The 21,085-nt window shown below is 46.1% G+C and overlaps 2 protein-coding genes across 3 annotated transcripts in view; one reads left to right on the top strand and one right to left on the bottom strand.

Annotated features, from left to right (window-relative positions):
- LOC119456414 (putative deoxyribonuclease TATDN2) overlaps window positions 1-21,085 on the top strand; it is a 362,817-nt gene that overhangs the window by 51,719 nt on the left and 290,013 nt on the right. The window lies entirely within an intron of this gene.
- On the bottom strand, window positions 9,840-20,974 carry LOC119455275 (ATP synthase lipid-binding protein, mitochondrial). 2 transcript variants are annotated; one of them, XM_037716678.2, is made up of 6 exons: window positions 20,956-20,974; window positions 20,541-20,614; window positions 19,119-19,190; window positions 17,963-18,034; window positions 16,779-16,878; window positions 9,840-10,159 (listed from the first exon to the last, which is right to left on the bottom strand). In XM_037716678.2, exons 2-6 carry the CDS (start codon window positions 20,580-20,582, stop codon window positions 9,996-9,998), a joined length of 450 nt encoding a protein of 149 aa, XP_037572606.1. In that variant the 5' UTR covers window positions 20,583-20,614; window positions 20,956-20,974; the 3' UTR covers window positions 9,840-9,995. The 2 variants fall into 2 exon arrangements, with proteins under 2 accessions (XP_037572606.1, XP_037572607.1); XM_037716679.2 differs by having other exon boundaries at window positions 20,873-20,967.

Raw genomic sequence — 21,085 nt, 5'->3', positions numbered from 1 at the left:
TTTAGTAAAGCGTAAATTCTGAGAACTTGAGTTTGGCTTAGTTGGTGCTTACTCCATGACATGTTGACCGCTAATCAAGGAAAAGGCAGAGAAAGAGAAACACAAAACGACGACACGGGCGGTAACTTGCAACTGATTTATTCACGGGAACACGTAGAAATATATAGACAAATACGGCCCGAGAAGTACGCAGCACCAAGTCCACTCATCAGCGTAGCGGGGCAACCACTTATATATATATATATATATATATATATATATATAAACTATCTCTGATTCAAACAATGGAGGTATTCTGGGGAGAAGCCAGACCAGACGGCACGATAACTGATGGAGGTTTATCACACAAGAAAGGCCAAGACTGTGTCAGCGATACCTCCATTAAGCTGTTTGAATCAGAGATAGAAGAACGTAAACTTTATTATCAAATCGATAAGATTTGAGTCCGGCGTATTTTTAGTGGGTCTGGGCACCCGCCGCGGACGCGGTTCCGAGACCTTGTCTCGAAGCGGCTTCCTCAGCTCGCTGGACGGCCCAGAGCTGTACTGTCAGGTTCGAGCTGAGCAGTGCGGTCTTCCAACGCGAGCGGAGGCTGGCGGTGGAAGAGACGGAGGTGTCGACACTGCCCGAATTGTTTGTTATGTCGTGACATTCCTATAACATGTGATTAAGTGTGGCAACCTCGCCACAGGATGTGCATCTGTTTGTTGTGTACATGTCTGGATACGTGGCGTGAGATAGGTTTTTTTTTTTTATAAGTGGTTGCCCCGCTATAGGCTGATGAGTGAACTTGGTGCTGCAGACTGCGCATGTCATATTTGTCTATATATTTCCACGTTTTCCCGTGAATAAATCAGTTGCAAGCTACCGCCCGTGTCGTCGTTTTGTGTTTCTCTGTCTTTGTCCTTGATTAGCGGTCAACTTGTCATGCGTAAATTTTGCATCAAAATTTTCTAAATAGCCATCCGATCATTCTGAAAAATATACCGAATGAACTTCAAACGTCCGTGCCTCGGTGGTACGTGCAAGTGCTTTCTTTAGCATAATATTTTGAATATTTTAGGGCTACAAAAATGAGTCGTAGCATCATGGCGACGCCTATGCAGTCCCCGATTTTTTCGCCCAGCTTTTCCTCTAGAGTCAGTATACTATATGGCTTTCGCCACTCAGTTCCCGTTGAAGCGATAGACCGCACTATCATTCGGTCTCTGCTCCCGCCGCGCTTGCTCACGCCAGCGTTCTGACAGTGCTTGTCTGCGGTCATCGAGTGTAATCTATTCATGTTCGCTTGTGCGCGCTGACACCATGCTTGTTAATTCAGTTAGTAAGCGAATGTGTCCCAAGTTTATGCAGCCGATAAAGCTACTATCCTTACTCCGAATACTCTACTAGTAAATTTGCTGTCGCAATTGATGCTTCGCCTTTCGGGCATAAACTGCGACTTTTTTCTGTAGTCGAGTAGATGACAAGGTACGACTAGCGCAGGCGAGCACTCTTTTGATACCTTCGCGCCGCTGCACAAAGACGGCGCAGAGACCGACATTGCTTGCGTCTGTCTGTACTTGTGTCGGCATCTTCGTCGAAGTGATCTAGGATTGGATTCTGACGTCGTTGTTGTAAGTGGCGAAAAGCGCGATGTTGCTACGAGTTCCAAACGAAAGCGACATTGTCCTTTGTGAGATAATGCAAGGGCGTAATACGCGCAAAGTCCCCAAAACAGGCGAACCTCGCGTTTATTCGTAGAACCAGTCAAAACGTCAAGATGTCCTGCTCAATCGTGACCACATAGTGTATCGTGACGTCACGACACAGTACGCTCCCAGGAAACGAAACCGAAACTAGCTGTCGAAGAACTATTATGTTAAACTATTAACGGTGCTCCGAGCCTTCTCACTACATTTTCTGGGGTTTAAGTGTCTAGGACCTCCATCTAACGCAAAAAAAAAATCAATAGTCGAAAATATTATGTTAGTACCCCTTAAAGGCATATGACGCTTCTAACTTTAATCGAGATCAGTGTGTACATTGCAAAGGCTACTACTATACACTGAAAACTTTGTATTCGAGGTTATGTGCCCAGATGTTGCGGGAATTCAGCTTCTTCACAAATCCCGTAAACTATTGTGGCTGACTTTACGTTCTGCTATTCCACAAGTGTAGTTTACTAACAAAGCTTAACTTTATACCCCCTCTTTGTGTTACGTCTAGACTGGTTCTCCCTCGAGGGAACATCCAAAATTGCTTTCAATAGGTCCCAGTGACCGAAGTCACGCTTACCCCACATAAAAGTGCTCAGCGAGACTTGCTCAACTGTAAAGTTACTAGTTACTAGTAAGTGGGTATGTTTGTATTGAAAACTTAGAGACAGTCGAGTTTCTACACAGTATCAGTCGGAAGAATTATTCTAGCGTGTCCATGCTCCGAGATATCAGACTAGAGCACTGCACGGGCCCGGGCCGGCCCGAAAGCCCGGGCCGGGCCGTCCGAATCGTTTTGTCGGCGGGCTCGGGCCGGGCCCGGGCTTAAAGCCGCGGGCCCGGGCCGGGCTCGGGCTTGAGGCCACGGGCCCGGGCCGGGCTCGAAGCCACGGGCCCGCTCATTGAAGGGCCTAAGTAGGCCTTCGAGCACACACGACCGTTATCCATTGCATGGTTCAATGCATTCTGTGCCAAGCTGAAGTGACACGTGACCCGCCGTGGTTGCTCAGTGGCTATGGTGTTGGGCTGCTTAGCACGAGGTCGCGGGATCGAATCCTGGCCACGGCGGCCGCATTTCGATGGGGGCGAAATGCGAAAACACCCGTGTACTTAGATTTAGGTGCACGTTAAAGAACCCCAGGTGGTCCAAATTTCCGCAGTCCCCCACTACGGCGTGCCTCATAATCAGAACTGGTTTTGGCACGTAAAACCCCATAATTTAGAAGTGACACGTGCAAGATGACTGTCATCATCATCATCAGTCTATATTTATGTCCACTGCAGGACGAAGGCCTCTTCCTGCGATCTCCAATTAACCCTGTCTTGCGCTAGCTGATTCCAACTTGCGCCTGCGAATTTCCTAACTTCATCACCCCACCTAGTTTTCTGCCGTTCTCGACTGTGCTTCCCTTCTCTTAGAATCCATTCTGTAGCTCTAATGGTCCATCGGTTATCCATCCTACGCATTACATGGCCTGCCCAGCTCCATTTTTTCCGCGTAATGTCAACTAGAATATCGGTTATCCCCGTTTGTCCACACCGCTCTTTTGACTGTATATCTTATCAGATGACTATATCTTATCAAAGAAAACAGTAAAACAGATGAAGTTCTCATTTTTAATAGCCGAGCTGTTTCAGCTGGGCCTAATGTGTCCGCTGAATCCAAAAATGTGGGCCGATCCTGGCAGCAGTGCAGAAAGGGTCCAAGCGCAATGGCACATACACCTGTGAACTAGCGAAGCTGAGCCTGGATAAGTCTAGCTAAGAATAGTGGGGACTAATTGCCTATCGATAGGCAATTGATAGCCAATCAAAAGCTAGTCGATAATCGATCAATAATCAATAAATTCCCGGAAATGCTGGGGATGACTTTAGCCTAGCCCAAATACGTGGCCAATACCTTACGATAGCCGATCGGCAGCCAATCAATAGCTAATCGATAATGGATCAATAATAAATAAATTCCGATAACTTGGTAGTGCTTAGCCTATCCCAAATACGTGGCCAATATCTTGCAATAGACAATCAATAGCCAATCAATAGCTAATCGATAATCAATCAATAATAAATAAATTCCGGGAAATGCTGGGGATGACTTGGTAGTGCTTAGTCTAGTCCAAAAGCCAGGACTAACTAGGTGCCCATCATCTCCGCTGCCTCTTTAGCATTGCGCAGCCAGTGCAAGCTACGCTAATTTGTTTTTTTCCTTTTCCGCAAAAACGAACATTGTTTCCGCGTAAGGAAAAATAAATTATACAAAGAACCACTCCTCAAACCATTTCCATGTTACCGCTTTTGCGATCGCACTATTACCAGTGTCGATAATATGGCATTATTTTAGCGCTAAGGCCAGTTACTTTTTGCTTCAATGCATAAAACAGCGTTTTCCTCAAAAAGTTAATTGGAACGCCCACGAATTTTGTCGGGCATATTGAAAATTAATATCTCGAAACTGGTTCAGTCCTGAGAATTCGTTCCAAGTGGATACGCCTTGCGAACTCAGCGGCTATAATTCGTAGATTGAAAGATGTGCAGTAAAATAATTAAAAAGTTAATTCGCGTAATTATGTTAAATATTCAAGTAGGCGTTTTTACCATCCATTAGGCCATCCATGTCAGAATTAGCTTGTAACTACAAAAAACAATTAGCCTCCTTAGAGCGTCGTCGCATTAATGCGAACACAAGAAATCCTGAGATATGGTCAATTCCATACTTCAGAACACTCTATAAGCATCAGTCGTTGATACATGACCTACCATTCACTTTCAACAGATACAAAAATGGCGGTATTTTCAGTAAGAAGGAAATCAGCTGACACTTTGGTCACTTGTAATGTATCTGATGTGATTATTATTCTGCCTTTCTGTATGGTTCTGAGTATATAATGTAAATCCTGTTTCGTTTTCTTAGCAAATGTTGATCTTGTAAAATTCAGTCTCATGCTATGTTGTATAGCTGGTGCTGCGTTGTTTTGTATAGCTAGTATTGTTATTGTAGTGTTGTTTAAAACGCATTCTGTTAAAACTTTTCCAATTCTGTTAACTCGCCGTTACGCAAATATTTTTTGCCTTTCCATTCATAGCTATTTCGTCTATGAGGAATTCCAGCGATAGCTGGAAATATATGTGAATTATTTTGCATGTGTGGTCTTTCGGGTCATGTCAAGCTACATATGTAGCTTTTGATCCGAAATGACCATCCAGCATGTAAACTGGACGATAAATTGATTTGATTGATTTCGTCGGACACTTTGAAAATTATTATCTAGAAACTGGTTTAGTCCTGAGAATTCGTTCCAAGTGGATACTCCTTGCGAACTCGGCGGATATAATTAGTGGATTGAAAGATGTGCCATGAAATAATTAATTAAAACGTTAATTAGCGTAATTATGTTAATTCTTCAATTAGGCGTTTTGATTTCTCTAGGAAGTAATGGCCGCCTTACCGAGTAGTTTAGACCAAGGATTGTAACTGTGCTATCTGTCCCAGGCAATCTTTAAAAATTTGGTTCAGCTAAAATGAATTAAACGCCCTGTATATTTGCATGCTAAATGACATCATGGAACCATATCGTACAAATCAAGGTAAGTACATGCGCACCACCAGAAAAATAGTAGCACAGGCAATGGGCCGGATTACTGATGTTCCCATGGGAGAAACAAAGATTTCGGTCTTTTATTGCTTATATACTGCAGCTGATTAAACCTCGAGGTGAGGCTGACAGATACGGTACAATCTGTAAGTAAAAAAAAAAGGAATTTTTTCTTACAGGCCGGGCCTAATGAACGCCCGGGCCCGGGTCGGGCCCGGGCTCAGTAACACGGGCCCGGGCTTGGAACCACGGGCCCGGGCTGGTCTCGGTCATGTACGCTCGGGCCCGGGCCGGGCTCGGGCTTTGTATTACGGGCCCGGGCTGGGCTCGGGCCTCGTAAAGCGGGCCCGGGCCGGGCTCGGGCCTAAAAATCAGGCCCGTGCAGTGCTCTATATCAGACTCCAAATTTCAATTGTCGTACTGCGCAGAATAATCGAGAATAAAGATGCGACAATTCTCATGAATTCCCGTGAATGATCATGAAGCTCAGTGACCACTTCTGTGGAGGGATGGCGGTGCCATCTTCTCTCTTGAGTCGTAGTGGTGTGTTGACTTAGAGGAACGTTCTTGAATACGGGCGTAACGCTCCGCTCCAACGCATCAACCACTACGCTGGTTGTTTACGATATGCGAATCACTGCGTATGAAGACTCACGACGCCACCTACAAGAATAACGATGTGGCGTAGTAGGCGAGAGCGCGAGCCAGCGTTTTCATGTTTTGTTTCCCACGCGACGTCATCATTTTACACAAGGCGCGCATCTGCTCCCGTTTCTCTAACCACGCGACGCCATCCTAGGCCCGCGCGCTGGCGTTGGCCGCTGACGTCACGCTCCCCCACTTCGCAGCCGCGGCTTCGCCCCGCTCCGCGAGAACGCCCACTCAGATAAACGAATCCGGCGGGCTTGAGCCTCCTATGCTTAATGTACGACAATAAAACTGCGAAGTTACAATGAAAAACGGGTAGCGTACAAACGGTACTGTGCTCGTACTGGATATTGCCAACGTGTAACTGTGATCACAATGAGTGCTACAGTTAAAGAAAAGTTGTCTATGCGTAGTTCTTAGTTTAGCTGTAAGTTATTATTTATATATGAACACTTCAGCGAGAGATCTCTTTCATTAAGCGGGTTGGTCGCGGAACCGATGACAGCCAATGAGGCAACCGTTGACACCCCAGGGGGAAACTAAGTTAATCAGGTGCGAAGGCGCTCAAGCGGACCTCGGCGTGTTTGGCAATAGGGACGTCCCCTCGTTCATTCGACGCCACCGACAGGACGAGTAAGGCACGACAGGCGCCAGGAGGTCCAAGGTGTTCATGAGAAAAAAAAAAAAAAAGTTGTCGCAGTTTCACCTGAAAGGTGAAGCATCAATTGCGATAGCAAATTTGTAGAGAGCTATACGGAGTAATGATATTAGCTTTATCAGCTGTATAAACTTGGACATGCAGCAGCACCGGCAACGCGCAGAACTGTTGTCGACGCCGTCGGCGTTTTGCCCGCGTTCGCACAAAATGCGTGCGGCGTTGGTGACTGTTGCCGGAGCCTCTGATATAAATAGGCACTTGGTGCCGCAGCTAAACGTCGCCTCCCTTCCCTCCCCTTCCCCCCTCCCCCACGGCCTCTCGCGCATCGGAAGAAGGCGCGTTTGCTCTACATATATGGTGATTGTAAAGGAGGAAAGAGACGCCTATTTCTGCAGCCCTTAAGGAAGCACGGCGCAGAACGCGCGTTTGTTCTCCGCCGTGCGTTCACTCCCCGTGAAAGAGCGCGTCCTTCGCGCCCTTTCACTCGCACATACAGCGTTCGGCAGCGCGCGGTCACGATTTCATCTCCATTGACGTCATACGGAACCTCACGGCGACGGCAGAAATCTGCTTTTGAGTGTCCATATAATTGCTATCGCAATAATAACTACAGCCTTCGCGACACCACACTCCTACGGAATACAACTAAGCTTGTGAGCGAGCTAGCTTTACTTCTGCATGGCTGATACCACTGGTACTCGCGAAAACTACTTTTGAAGAATGCTGGTGGCCGTATGTTTTATTTATTATTATTATTTTTTTTTGCGACAGGGCCATCCCCCTGTCAGCTAGGGGGCGATGCAGAAATCTGAGCGGGGGGTCAGGACATCCCCCCTGGATCCGCGCCTGGTCCCCTTTTATGTCGGTCACGGCTGCACACCTTGATGCTTGTACTAGAATAATTTTACGCTTCAGCGTGTCATGCATGAACCTAAAACTTGTGTTGCAAATTAATGAACTCGATTGGTTCGTTTTCCTAGTTTACGCACTCATAGACGAACACGGACATAGCGAATTAAATATAAAATTAACGTTTTCCGTCGATATAAGCGTGTATGCTTACAGTGAACATCGGATATAACGTATATTTTTGTGTCGGATATATGCGAACATGAACGTAATTATGCCGCCTCTTCAGCAGAATCGATCTCAGTGAAAGTTGTGGTGCGATGTCTTTGTATGTATGTACTATTTCAGGGATAGCAGCTGTGGGTCACTCCCGTAGTCGTTCTACGTTCGCGAGCTTCACCACTTCCACAATGAATGAGGTTTTCTCCATAGGACACAGCTTTAAGTGCGTCTGCCATTTGCTCCAACTTCTACCGCATGAAAATGTGCACAATGCTTCTCCTGGTGCATCAGAAGCGTAATGCGCTCGGAGAGCTATGAATCGCGAAGGTCACGTTCTGCACCTAATCTATAAACAAAGTGCAGAATAGGAAGGAAAATTAAATTATGGGGTTTTACGTGCCAAAACCACGATCTGATTATGAGGCACGCCGTAGCTTTCCACCAGGGAGCACCACCTACACAAATAAAAATAATGTGAACTAGAGTCGATATTGAATAAGTTTTCTTGAAAGCAGGCTGTCCACGGGCATCAGCACCCAATTGATACTGATGGGCCAATGCGAGACTCAATGTACATTTTACTCCAGATATATATTGTGTCGCTGCATCACATTTTGACTGGCACCTATATATATATATATATAGTTTACACTTTAGAGTGGATTAATACAGGCAGTACTCAAATTTAACTGGTGGCATTTTGATGTTCAATTTCCGGCACCCTTCGTGCAGCTCAAATATGCATGCAGCAATGTCAGACAAAAGTCGATTTTGCTAACAGTAATTCAATTATGTTCAGGGCACTCCAAGCTTTTCCAGCATTTTTTTTTCTAGGACTTGGTAACCTTTATTTACTACTCCGAATACAATCGACGAAAATGTGCAAGCACTTAAAAGATTTACCTTTGCTGTATCCCACACACAGCTGCAGACATGGTACAGCACAAGCTGACGAGCAACGCACTGAGACTTCAACATTGCTGTTGCCAATTTGAGCTGCTTCAGAACCTGTCTGAACAACCATATTTGGAGCAGGTGCCCGTACGATGTTTTCAGTCGGAGAATTAAATTGCAGACTTTGGCCGGATCATGACAAGCGAAACTTCCGCACAAGCGTACATGCCCCATGTGTAACATCAGCGAGATTAAGTCGGATGCTGCCGAGCTGGGAGGGTAAGCAGAGGCGCGCGATTTTACGTTCTCTGGCATTAAGCCGTGCTCCTTCAAGGGCTGCAGAAGATGGCGCCAACTTTTCCATTCTACAAGGAACCACTTCTCTCCTTTGGCAGTTGCTACAGGTTGTGCGCGCTATAGATGTACCGGGCTGGGGTACGGCTAGGCTAGGGATGCCCACGAGACTCCTGAAGAATGTGCTAGGCGGCTTGCGACAGTGTGGGTGTCAGCCAAAAAGCTTAGAAACATGGCCTCTAGATCCAGCGGTCGCGTTACAAAATCCAGAAGAGCTCCCATACGATTTATCATACCCCGTGTTCACAAAGTGAAACGTATATTTTTGCAAGCAGATTTTTCGTAAAACTTTAAAATACGTTTTTCGGATAATACGATATTGGGATGATATGCTTTATTTTCCTGGTTCCCGTCAAGATCGTACCAGTGAGATACCACTGTATTGGAATCCCTGTGGGGATCCTTAGGGCAAGCCCATATGGAAAAGATCTTTCCGCTGACAATGAGCACATTTGCTGGAGTAGTTAGCTTGGGATAGCAGTGGGGTTATTGGTGCCAAGTCAAAAAAAAAAAAAAATCAGACATTCTATAAAATTGTAACAATCTGCAATACTTCAGCTTGAACGAGCGAGCAGTTAAGGAGTCGTACACATGCGTAAGCTAAAGTACATGAACCACAGGCTTGTCGAGAAAAAAAAAAAAAGTAAAATCGGATGCATAAACTGAAATTGACAAACTCCCTGGAAAATTTGCAATGCCAAGTTTGGATTACAGTCCTCCATTCTAAGTTGGATTCATAGGTGCACATGAAAATCTGGTTTTATGGAGGAATTCCTGGTTCGTATACTTCTGCTCAAGGAATTAATACTTTGTATTCTTGATCATTTGGCTATAAAGGCTAATCCTGGGTTGTACAAGACAACCTGGATATGGTGCAGCAAAGTCACTTAAGTACTAAAGATGATCACACAATAAAGGCCCACATCTGTTTACTTGTTTAATTCAGTGTCCGGGCATTTACAGATGACCTGCACTACGGGCAGTCCCCTCCTCCAAAAAAGAGGTCCAATTGCCAGCCAACAACTGTCTCTAATGCACAAATCAGAAAAAAAAAAAAAAAGAATGGCATGTGGCAGTGTCTTAGAAGGCGAACAGCAACAGGAAGGCCATCATAAGACAGAAGAGACCCATGGCCTCAGACAGGGCAAAGCCCAAGATGGCATAGGAGAACAGCTGCTGCTTCAGGGATGGGTTCCGGGCATAGCCGATGATCAGGCTGCCGAACACACTGCCGATACCAGCACCTGAAAGAAGACAGGTGACCTGTTACGCCACGATTTGTGCAACACCAACCTAACTTGCTCAAGGTGTGGCCTTGCTTGTACCAAGTAGCAGCAAAATTCCTTGTGATGGATGCAGTTAAGGGGAGGGGGGTTTGCAGGGCTTGAACAGAATTTGCAGCAGAAATACAAATTTCCTAATCTGGTTTTGAACTTGCAAGCATATAAAGAAGCTGCAAGTAGTAAAAACTACCTAACACTTCTTGCACACATCTTGAAACAAATTCGGTCTTGAAATGCTGGATAGGCCTGGCGTCACCGATATGTCAAATATAAATGAGTGCGCAGTTTTAAAGTGAAGGCGTTAAGGGCCCCGTGTTACTAACAATCATTCTGAACTACAACGTTGCAGGCCCTCAGTGTGGCACAGAGGTGATACTGAAATAATTAAATTTTCAAAGTAAAATGCGCAAGAAAAATTGTGAAGTATAACTTAGAACACAACCTACAGACATGATAGCGTCAGATTGTAATTTGAATATACAAGAAAACAATTCTGTCACACAGAAACTGAAACCCCCTTTTCAGTGTTTCAACTATTCATAAAGCGGCACGACCCGCTCGGCTCCTCGCAACCGCACCACCCAAAAAAAATCTGCGAGTAGCAGTCGAGGGGGGGGGGGGGGGGGGGGGGGGGAATCTGAATGCTGTCGCGTTCCACTCAAAGGCGAAACGTAAGTGTCCTCCAAATTTTGTGGCATCATGACAACTACCTTCTAGGTGCTGAAAATGTGTTCGTAGGAACACTTATTACAGTAAGTATTTAGGAAACTCTGACCCCTGCCAGTGCTTTTTTTAAAAGTTTAGAGGATTTGGGCCTTCGTTACAAACGGTGATTAGGACTAGGAAAGTTTTGGCAGACTTAACCGTAGTTGACATCTATGTAATGCGAAGCATTGCATGGTGCAAAGAACTGAGAGGACCAAAAGCAGCACAAGATGCACTTTGTTTTCCCATTGTCTAGTATTTTACGGATAAGCCTGGATGGTGTACAGTGAAATTCCGATAAGGCAAACTCTCTTACTTAGAATTGACAGAATTCGAACTGCGCTGTGGTATTGGCATAGAGAAAAACCATGCAATGGTTACTTTGAAATAAATTTCTCACTCGCATGACTGCTTTCTGGACGAAACTGAGCCAATGATGAAGGTTCGATGTGTCGCTAGCTACCGTAATGCCACAGATAAGGAGCACGCTCAATCATGTCATCAACACTGAACATGCGGGAGGACAGCAGGCATTAAGCCACTGTCCTTTTCGACTCACTCTCGCACCCACAACAAATGACGCGAGGCGCTATCTTACTGCACATGTTGCATGATGACGAAGGAAACACTTTCTATGCGAGCTCAGTACTTCTGGTTTTGCACACCGTACCACACAATTGATTGGGCTCTATATTTAAATTTACGGTTGCCCTTGGAGTTCAAATTACCGAGATTCTACTGTAAAAAGAGCAGAGTTGTATTCAGGGGAGACATTCTCCAGCAACCGCTTCCGATGATAGACCAACTTCAAGAAATTTCGCTTGTCAATCACGAGTGAGCACGTGACAGCCAAGGAGCACATGTGGTGGCACGCTCCACCGACGCCAAGCCAGGGCAACCAACATAAATGCACATGAACGAGGGGGAGACGGGCTTATTTGAAGTTCAAACAGAATTTAGGCCAGATTATTCTAAGTGAGGCAGCAATGCACTTCACCTGGTGTGAAGTGCACTGTAGGAAAATGGGCATGGAACACCATCTGGCACAGATATGACAGTGCCTGCCCTCTGTATCAATCCAGGGAAGCAAAGTGTGCTGCAAAGGTCACTGTCGCAGCCAGTTCAGAAGCACTGCACGCCGCTACCGATTGAGATGCCCAGACAGCTACACAATTGAAACAATTGGACGCCACACTTGGTTCTGAACAGCAATACTTTCGTGCCCAGCTATCTCTCAATGGCAGCAGGCTATAATGGACAGTATAAAGCCCCCTTTCCCCGCACGATTGGGAACTACACTTGCGAACAACTTTTCTTGGCTATGAAGCAAAAGGTGCGGAAGCTTCTGTACATGTGCACCCAGTAGCCTGGGCGTTTCTCCGACCTTGGCATAACTCCTTTACTCTAGTGATTACAGACAGTTCACTCAGCATCAATTACTGAAGCTAATCTATAGGCTATCCCATACGTATCGAGTGCTGAACAGTCAGGTACGCAGACTCAGTCCAAGCCTCGAAGAAGCCATACGACCTCGGCATAGCTGAGAACACGCATGCAACCCTGGCGTCACTTGAGCTGGCACAGCAGAAGTCAGCTCGCTCATCCACTACTATGCGCCAAAGTTACGATTTCTGGGTAGACGCACACACTTGTTTGATGTGCTTCAACAGCCATTTGATGCTGAAGTAAAGCATCAGTCTCCCTGGAGAGCTGGCAGGGCAGCAGGCAATGAACACTCGCCAGAAGGTGCAGGCACCATATTGCCTCGAGAAATGCTTAACATGAAAGCCGGTGTTGCATGTGCGAGAACTCGCAAGGGTAAACTAAAAATAGAACCAAAATACCAGTAAAGCCCCTCTTATACCAGTACTCTTTTATAACGACTCCATATATAATGATTTATCGGTTACAACTACATTTAGCTGCATTTGCCATGTTCCAACCCTGCCTACTGAAATGGCATCGAAATATAACAAACTTCCTTGAAAGTACCATACTGTTACAATGAACACTTTAAACCTGGTCGCGGTAACAGGAGGGTCAATGCAAAGTTTCGAAGCATGGAAGTGCGACCGAACTGGGTGAACGGCAGAGCCCCCAGTTCAGATAGTGAAAAAATATACAAGATACTCTCAAACAAATGGCAGCGGCTGCACTTGTTTCAGAATGGCAGATGATCAGAAACAACTGGGCGCAGTTTTGAATGACTAATGCCGCCGCATTTCGGTTTTAAGGGGACAGACTCATTTTAGACACTTTTTCTTTATTTATCCATCAATTTTAATGCAACTGCACTGGCTTGTGTAGTTTTTTCTGCTGATTTCAAATATGTAATTACTTTTCCAGTAAGTTATTTTGTTCCTGAGATAACTGAAGTTCATCTTCCATTGTTTAAGGACACAATAGGAAAAAAAGTGTTAAATTAAAAATTATATTTAAGCTATGGCTGAATAGACTAATGACTGAAGATTGATATAATGCAAGCACTTTTTTTATTTGGCCATTCTTAGCTATTTTACAGCACAACAAACTTTACACTTTGAAAAGCACCTGCCATGCAGTTATAATTTTAACGATTAATTAATTATGAAGGCTTGTGCTCAAAAATCTGCTTGCATACTTGGATTGTGTATGCATTTAGGTTTCCATTGCAAAAAGAATTATTGTTGTACCTGCCCTAGGTGCCGAGATATGTAGGCCTCAAAATTGAAAAGAGTCATAAATTTACATGTTGAGAAAAGTGCAAAAAACAAATAGCACACAGTTTATTTAAAAAATAACAAGTAGAATGTGGATATTTTTCAATGCAGGTGCTAAAAGCCACCAGGGATATAGTCTGACTGCTGCTTAGCGTTGTAGTGGCGCTTCTTTAGTGCCTGCTGGACACGCTCGGTGCTTGCATGCTTGCGTGTAGACTCAGCCGCTCGGTGCCTGTCTTTCTCGTTCATCCGTCTGGTGCTTGGGAGGCTGGGGTTCAGACTCAGCTCCTCCAGGATGCCCGACGAGGTTCTCAAATTGCCACAGTTGAACTTCATCACTGCCTCAGCAACTGCAGCTTCAACCGTAAACAGTGAAGCATGGCGTTCCTTGGGTGCCAGTGCCCAGATAAGGGAATGAAGGCTTTCGTTATTGTTTTGGGTTTTACCCCGTTGGCACCTTTCTAAAAGCTTTCTTTCCGACAGGCGCTCATAAATCGGTAGCAGAGCTTTAGACACATGGGGTGGCAAATTGTAATGGTGCCTGGGAGCGGGTTCCCCCTTTGCTGCTGCTGCATTTTGGCGGCACCATGAATCTGGGCCTGCCGGGCATAGGCTGTGATTTGACACATTGTCATTTGAAGTTACATGGTGATATGTCGCCATTACAGCCCTTTGCATGGCCTCAACATCTCCCTTGTGAGATTTGAGGGCCCAGCCATAATACGAGCTCAACTTTGTTATGAGGTCGCCAGTAAGCCTTCCCCTTCCTCCGAGGGTTTCAGAGCCGCCTCCCTTGTGCCTTGCAATCAAATTGCGTAAGGCAGTGCCCATGCGCTTCTGTACATGGTTCACACAATCCTCTTTTTGGATTTTGATGAAGCCATATACATCTGCTTCTTGCAAAGCATGGAAAGCGCGGCTGTCACCATCTGAAAGAATGGTCGTGTATCTGAGGCCGTTTTTTCTCAGAGACCTGTTAAAAAGGAGAACAGCTGCTTCCACCTCCATTTCGCCAGCTTTCTTTGCAGTGTTTTTCTGGCACATGTGGCTGTCCCACCAAGTCTGATATGCTGGATCGTTTTCCTTCGGCCCTCGTTCGCACCCGGCACAGAAGTTGCTCAACACAACGTAGTCGAGCACTAGCCCAGTGAAGAGTTCAATCACCGCGCCCACACCTATGTGAGACGAGTTCCCGCGTGTCATCCACGAGCCGTCAAATGAAACGGCAATGTTGTTGGCGTTTTGAATGTCCAGTTCTTTATAAAGTTGCCGAACTGACTTCGCGCACTCGCTGGTGACTTTTTCGGCTGCGCGAGTTGCTGCTGGAGTCAACTTTTGTTTGACATATCCCTGCCACGTTTTTTTATGGAGACCGCGATGAGAAATGTTCATAGTAGAAAAAATGTCATTCATTGCTGCTTGACGATTGCCAGTAGACTGCATCGCTCGAGCGGCAAGGATGTTCACGGCGAACGGATTCACTTTCTGATCGCCGTCCACCCGCGGAGAACTCCATCCTTCTGCGATGTCCCCACAGTTTGCACAGCTGACACACTTTCACGGCAAGGCCATACTCTCTCTCGCGTTTGTACAAGCTGACGTTGCCGCCGCCGCAAAATTTGCATTTTAGAACGCCGAGCAGTCCACTCAAACACTGAATATCGGCAATGAAGAAACTCTCCTTGTCGCTCTGTTGAGTCGGAGCAGCGCTGGCCGGTGCGTCGTTGCTGTCATCAAAAAAATCAAATTTTCTTTTCGTCGCGGCGGTTGAAGCAAGTTCCCGCAGTTTTGTATCGGCTTTTGTCTGCCTTGCCTGCAGATCTGACGGCGTCAGCATCAAAGTATCGCGGCGCACGCGGCCGCTGTTCGTCGTAACTCCGCAGGCCGGCTGGCCAGCGAGGCCTAATTCTCCGTCAGCGGCCTCGGGCGACTCGGCGAATCGCTCTTTGTCGGCGGCTGGGGTGGGTGACACGGAGCCCCGATCTTCATCCGCGCGTTCCGCTGATCGACGCGGCAGCGGCTGTTATCTGTCGGAGCATCGCAGACGCCCGACAAGCTTACATCGGCGGCGGCTGGCGACCCATCACGTTCTTCGTCGACGCTTCCCGGTGGTAGACGAGCCTTGAAGTTGTTGGCCAAAGACTTCTTCCTTTTCTTGCCAAACTTATTCCGCGAATGGAACTTTCGCGCTGAACCAGGCATTGCGAGAGCTTTGGTCGTAAGCGCGCAGATCGAAGTGCTGGCAAAATGGCGGCCCAACTGTCACGTTTTTTTTTGCGTTGCGACGCGCCAAGCAGACGACGCGGGTCACGCTCAGCCAATGAGATGGCTCCGTGACCTCACGTGTGCCCAGCAGCCAATAGCATTGCGCATGTTGCTTTTTTTTGTTGGCTTTTTCTAAACAACCAATGAGTGAAATGAAGTGGCAACAGCGGGAATTTCAAACGAAGAAATGCTCTTTCAAACGAGACCAAGATGGCGTCTACGGTGTTCGCGAAACGGCAGCTCTGCGTCGAAAGAAAACTGCCGTTTTGGCGTCGGATTCCGCGCGAGCTCGACTCGCGCGTGCTGTTTGATATGTTATTACGAATAAATTACCGATTTCTGGCGTGTGAAAATTGGCAGACAGATAGAAAAATGCTCGCAGAACGCTAAAATGCCATATAAAAAAAATCGACTTTTTCACCATTTTCCGGTCCCAAAGACCGGAAAATCCCCCTTAAGATGCTTTTAACAGAAACTCGCGGCTAGATCCGAGAAAGTGGCGGGAACAAAAATTACGATACTGAAAACACAATTTTCAGACCAAGGCGGAATCGAATTCGAACTGCTGATGCCGGCATCATCAATTATTGCGCATTGTGAAGGGCGCGTCCACATATAAAAAGCTAATGATATGACCACTTTTTCTGGAACTATCGAGCTGGTTATAAATGGCTTCGACTGTAGCTTACTGGTGACTTCGGTATAATTTGAAGTTATGTGGTGTAGAAAATTAAACAATTACGCTCTTTAATTCCAGCAGCAGGGGCTACAGGCGCACTTCAGTTCTGTAGCATTCATTTCATTGCCGAGACAAGTTGTTGGAGAGTATATAGACACCATTTTGGAGCTTTCAGCGAATACATGAAACATGAATACAGTCAAGATGCATGCTAAACACAGCAACAGCCTACCAGAGCCGGCGACACCAACTGTAGCAGCTCCAGCTCCAATGAACTTTGCAGCAGAGTCAATGTCCCGCTGGACTGCGCTGGTCTGGAAGCCCCGCACAACCTGCAGCAAAGGAATGTTTTCAATCAATTATGTGCTCAAGAAACTAAGCATAAGTTCAAGATAATAGACTCGAGTATGCAACAGTTCGCCTTTTCAATCATGTTTGCATACAGACACCGATTCAGACATGCTCAATTATTCAGACAGCTTTAGAGCACTGCCAGCATACATAAATGTATAAAAAACATTTTTGACACCGTACAGCGCTATTCGGTAATTCAGACTGCCTGCATCGCTGCATACTGTATCAGGCACCAAGTCAAGCAGAAAGGTTTTTGTTTTTATGCTTTGCCATCAAAGAAGTAAGAGTAAAAAATTATAATGGACAAGTTAGTTGTCACAGATACTTGCGTGTGTACAAAATACAAGCAAAATCAAACTTAAACGGGACTCAAATTTTCCTGACACCGGATGCCAGAATTTGCTCTCCCATGAAGAACTGCAGTGTCCAAAAGCAGCAGGGCATTGTGGTAACATAGCAGATATACGAGATACATGTGTGCCATGGTTGCTAAGCCTGTTCAGCTTGATGGCTCCACCATGGCCTCCGCAATCGGACAGCATAGTTTAATCTCAGACGGCCATGGCATCAGCATGTTGATACATCGTTACTGCGGTTACAAGACCACACTTATGGCAGGTTTTCCACAGTACTCGCAATATTGCGCAAGCAAAAATTGCAGAATAGGTTTAACCAATGATCATAGTTGCTACACATCAACATATCCGTCGCAAGAAATTGGCGCATTATAATGGTGCTACGAGTGTCACCCAACAAGTTTTCGGGAGCGTTGCAGGGCCCTTTTCACCCCTAAACTGGCATGAGGAATGTTGAAAAATTGATGAAGCGCAGGTTTCTCAAACCTGCATTTGTTTTAGATTTTTGTCCCTAAAAAGTAAACCAGAAATACCTATAGCACTTTTACTGTTCTTAATGAGAAAATAGCAAAAGGCATTGTACACTATTCATGTGTCAATATTACAAGGTAATTCAACCTTTTGTCACGAGTTCACTCATTGCCAGTTAAGGGTTGGAAAGACAGGTATGAAGGGGAAATTACTCCAGCAAAGGTAAGGGACATACTTGGCTAAGAGGCCCAGCGCCAAGAGCCAGTCCAGAGACTCCGGCGGGCAGCACCACGGACTTGCTCTGGTTCTGCAGGAGCCCAAAGAGTGAATCAAGCAATGTTAAAACAGCTTTCAGCCCTACACATCCATCCACAAGCGTTAAAGGTGCGCAGATACACTTTGAAGTCATCAAAATTACCACACAAGTCTTGCATATTAAACAATTACATACTATGTTTCATACATAGCAGGCAAAGCTGTGAAGGTTCCCAGACTTCTGCCACTGCTCACATTTACGATCAAACAGTGCGTCACATATGAAAGACAAGATATGTGCTGTGTCATTCAATGCAACATAAACTGAAACTCTTGTATTGCAAAACCGGGTATTACATGGAAGGTGTCACGGATCTGAACCTATTTACCAGAAAACGAGTAGAGTGACGATTCAACGAACAGTGCACCACTTGCAACAATGTGCACTGTGTAAACGCTGCACAAGTAGGCCATTTGAAGTAGGTCCACAAGTTATGTACGAAACAGTTATTCCACAGAAAGCATCACTCAAATGCAACTGATGTACAGAACACGCAGAGCAAAATTTCTGCACCAGTAGATCTAGAGAGAGAGGGGTGCTTACATTGAGCATATTGATTGTTCCCTTTCATGAGCTGTAGACACACTTGCAACTGATTGTAGGTTGGAAAGGTCTTGTGCGCATTCTCTCCGTCTTGCATCTATCGTTGCTAGCAAGTTTACGGAAATCATTCAAAGAATAGTACCCTGGAGACTCCTGTTTATAGTAAGCTAGTAGAGGTTTCAAAAATTCACCCTTAGGGATTTACGACTAGACTGTGGTACAAACGAAATCTTTCAACATTCACAGGCCGCTGTAACCCTGCTTTCTATGAAGTTCTTACTATCAGCCTGGATGTTCACTTGTGTGAAACCAACCTATTAACACACAAGTGAGCACAGAAAAAAGGGACCGACAGAGGGTACAACACTGCGCTTCACATGCAATATGTCGTAACAAAGCCAAATTTTCGCCTTTCTCAAGTTCATTTATGAAATGATGGTGCTGCTAGGATTGGGCTTCCAAACGCACTTTCAACCCTAAGCTGCATCCTAGAATTCATTATATCTTGCCTAGTAGACTACATGCCGCCTACCTCTTCAAAGAGCCGGCTGTTGCTGACTGATGAGGATAGAGGCCGCAGGCAAGACCTGGAAGTGGCAGAGGCCTGGAAAAAAACAAAACAGTTGTCACTTTTTTTAAGGAACTAGCAAATATTTCAAGTTTAATGACAGACTAAAGAACAGGATGCACTAAAAAATTATTTATTAAGGCACATCAAGAGCAACAGTGATAAGGTACTTCAGCACAACTTTACCTCCATTTGGCATAGCTCTCTGCGTGCATGTTTGACTCAAAAAGAGGCGGTAGCACTCAACAGCACACAGCCTTCGAGATGGCCGGCTCAGCACAGGGCCTCCTACGTCAGTGGGCCTCTTCGATTATCCGTTCCTGACAGTCCCGGACTGCCCGAGACAGTGCTTTCAGCCAATGAGCGTTGCGTATGCAGTTTTTCGGACAGTCCGGGACTGTCAGAGACGGATAATCGAAGAGGCCCAGTGTTCCCGTTCGTAGCGGGCAATTTGAATGGCGGTTTGAACGCGGGCCTCCTGAAGTTGCTGTTACCTCTACAACCGATCTTTCGGACTAAATCATCGCGATACCACGCGGAAGACAAGTTAACATTATTGATTAGACGTTCACCAGAGTGCATTCAAATAGCGGGAACGTTATCTAGACCCCCCAGAACATTGACGATTTGGAATTGTAACACCTCGCAAGCGTAGCAGTGTCCTTACGATTATCTGCTTAAGTGAGCATTACCCTGCAGGTTTTCGAGTAACTATCCGCAGCAAAAACTTCAGTCGTGTGATTCGGAGCAATGACCTCCAAGTGTTCAGGCTCCAGACAACGAAGGACACGCTGGGCATTGCAAGGTGACCAAGACTGAATTGGCATCAATGACCTTAGCAGAACGAAAAGCCTGGTCCGACTACGACGATGCACCGGGCCTCAGTTAACTGCAGACCTGGTGAAAGTTACCGGCTAGTGTAGAACTTTATTCAGCGCATACGCAGTGGCTGGGCCTGACTGACATCCATAACGCATAAACGAGAGCACGCGGAAAGCTAACCATTTTGTTAACGGGATAAAGCCGGACGCACCCCGGTAGTAGCAGGGGCTCGAGGGATGCTTTGGAGGCCAATTAAGGCGGTTGAGGGGAAGCTAGCCAAGCTCGTGAACGCCTACCACACAAAATAGTGAAAAATTATGCTACCCGAACACCTGGAACGTCTGGGTCCGAAAAAGCGGCGCTTTAAGGAAGGGCAGCTGCAGCGATACGGCGGGGTCATTTCAACATGGCGACGCGGTTGACCGTTTGCTCTTGACGCTGCTTTCCAATGCTTTATTGAGAACGGAAACCTGTCCAGGCAAGCGCTACGTTGCTAACAGTAGACGTTTGTGACTAACGGTCGTGTAGTTTCAACGGGTGAGGTCATGGAAGGTCAGTACTCACCACAGTTCGTGAAACGGGGGCGGCGAGCTTGAGGGCGAACATCTTCAGTTTGGTCCTTGAAAGGGTGTACACAACTGCAAAATGAGAGCGAAAGAACTGCAAAACAAGGCAACAGACGCGAATAAAGGTATCTAAATTTGCTAAAAGCGCTACCGAAAAGGTCGACAAACGATAAACACCGGCAACGCCAATTTCAGTTTGCTGGGGTGACCTTCACAGAGAAGCCGGCTCTCGTGAGCCGTAGGGAATTTGCTCGGACATCATCGGCCGTTTTTTCGGAAGTCTACTTTGAAATTATCGGCAGATACAGTTACCCTAAGACTAGGGCATACCTATGAAAGCAGCAGGTTTCGGTGTAACTTCCTCTACGGCCAGATTACTACGGATAACAGGAGCAAAACTGGAGTAAACTTACCAACCACCACAGCAAGCAAGTTCCAAGGGACTGCACAGACTGCGCCTGCGCGCGGTTCCTGCCGGAGAAGGGTGTGCGTAAAAGGCGAGTGTGTACAAAGATTTCGCACGTTTATTTTTAACTGTGCCAC

The sequence above is a fragment of the Dermacentor silvarum genome, chromosome 6, assembly GCF_013339745.2.
Source record: "Dermacentor silvarum isolate Dsil-2018 chromosome 6, BIME_Dsil_1.4, whole genome shotgun sequence".
NCBI classification, from domain to species: domain Eukaryota; kingdom Metazoa; phylum Arthropoda; class Arachnida; order Ixodida; family Ixodidae; genus Dermacentor; species Dermacentor silvarum.
Note: the sequence above shows the minus strand (reverse complement) of the source record. Positions and strands in the feature narration are given on the sequence as shown.

Excerpts from the sequence above, each read along its gene's own strand:
- LOC119455275 (XM_037716678.2), bottom strand. The coding sequence starts at position 20,582 with ATGTTCGCCCTCAAGCTCGCCGCCCCCGTTTCACGAACTGTG. Across the intron at positions 19,191-20,540 it reads CCCCCGTTTCACGAACTGTG|GCCTCTGCCACTTCCAGGTC; the intron begins GTGAGTACTGAC and ends GTTTTTTTCCAG. Across the intron at positions 16,879-17,962 it reads GCGCTGGGCCTCTTAGCCAA|GTTGTGCGGGGCTTCCAGAC; the intron begins GTATGTCCCTTA and ends CCTTTGCTGCAG.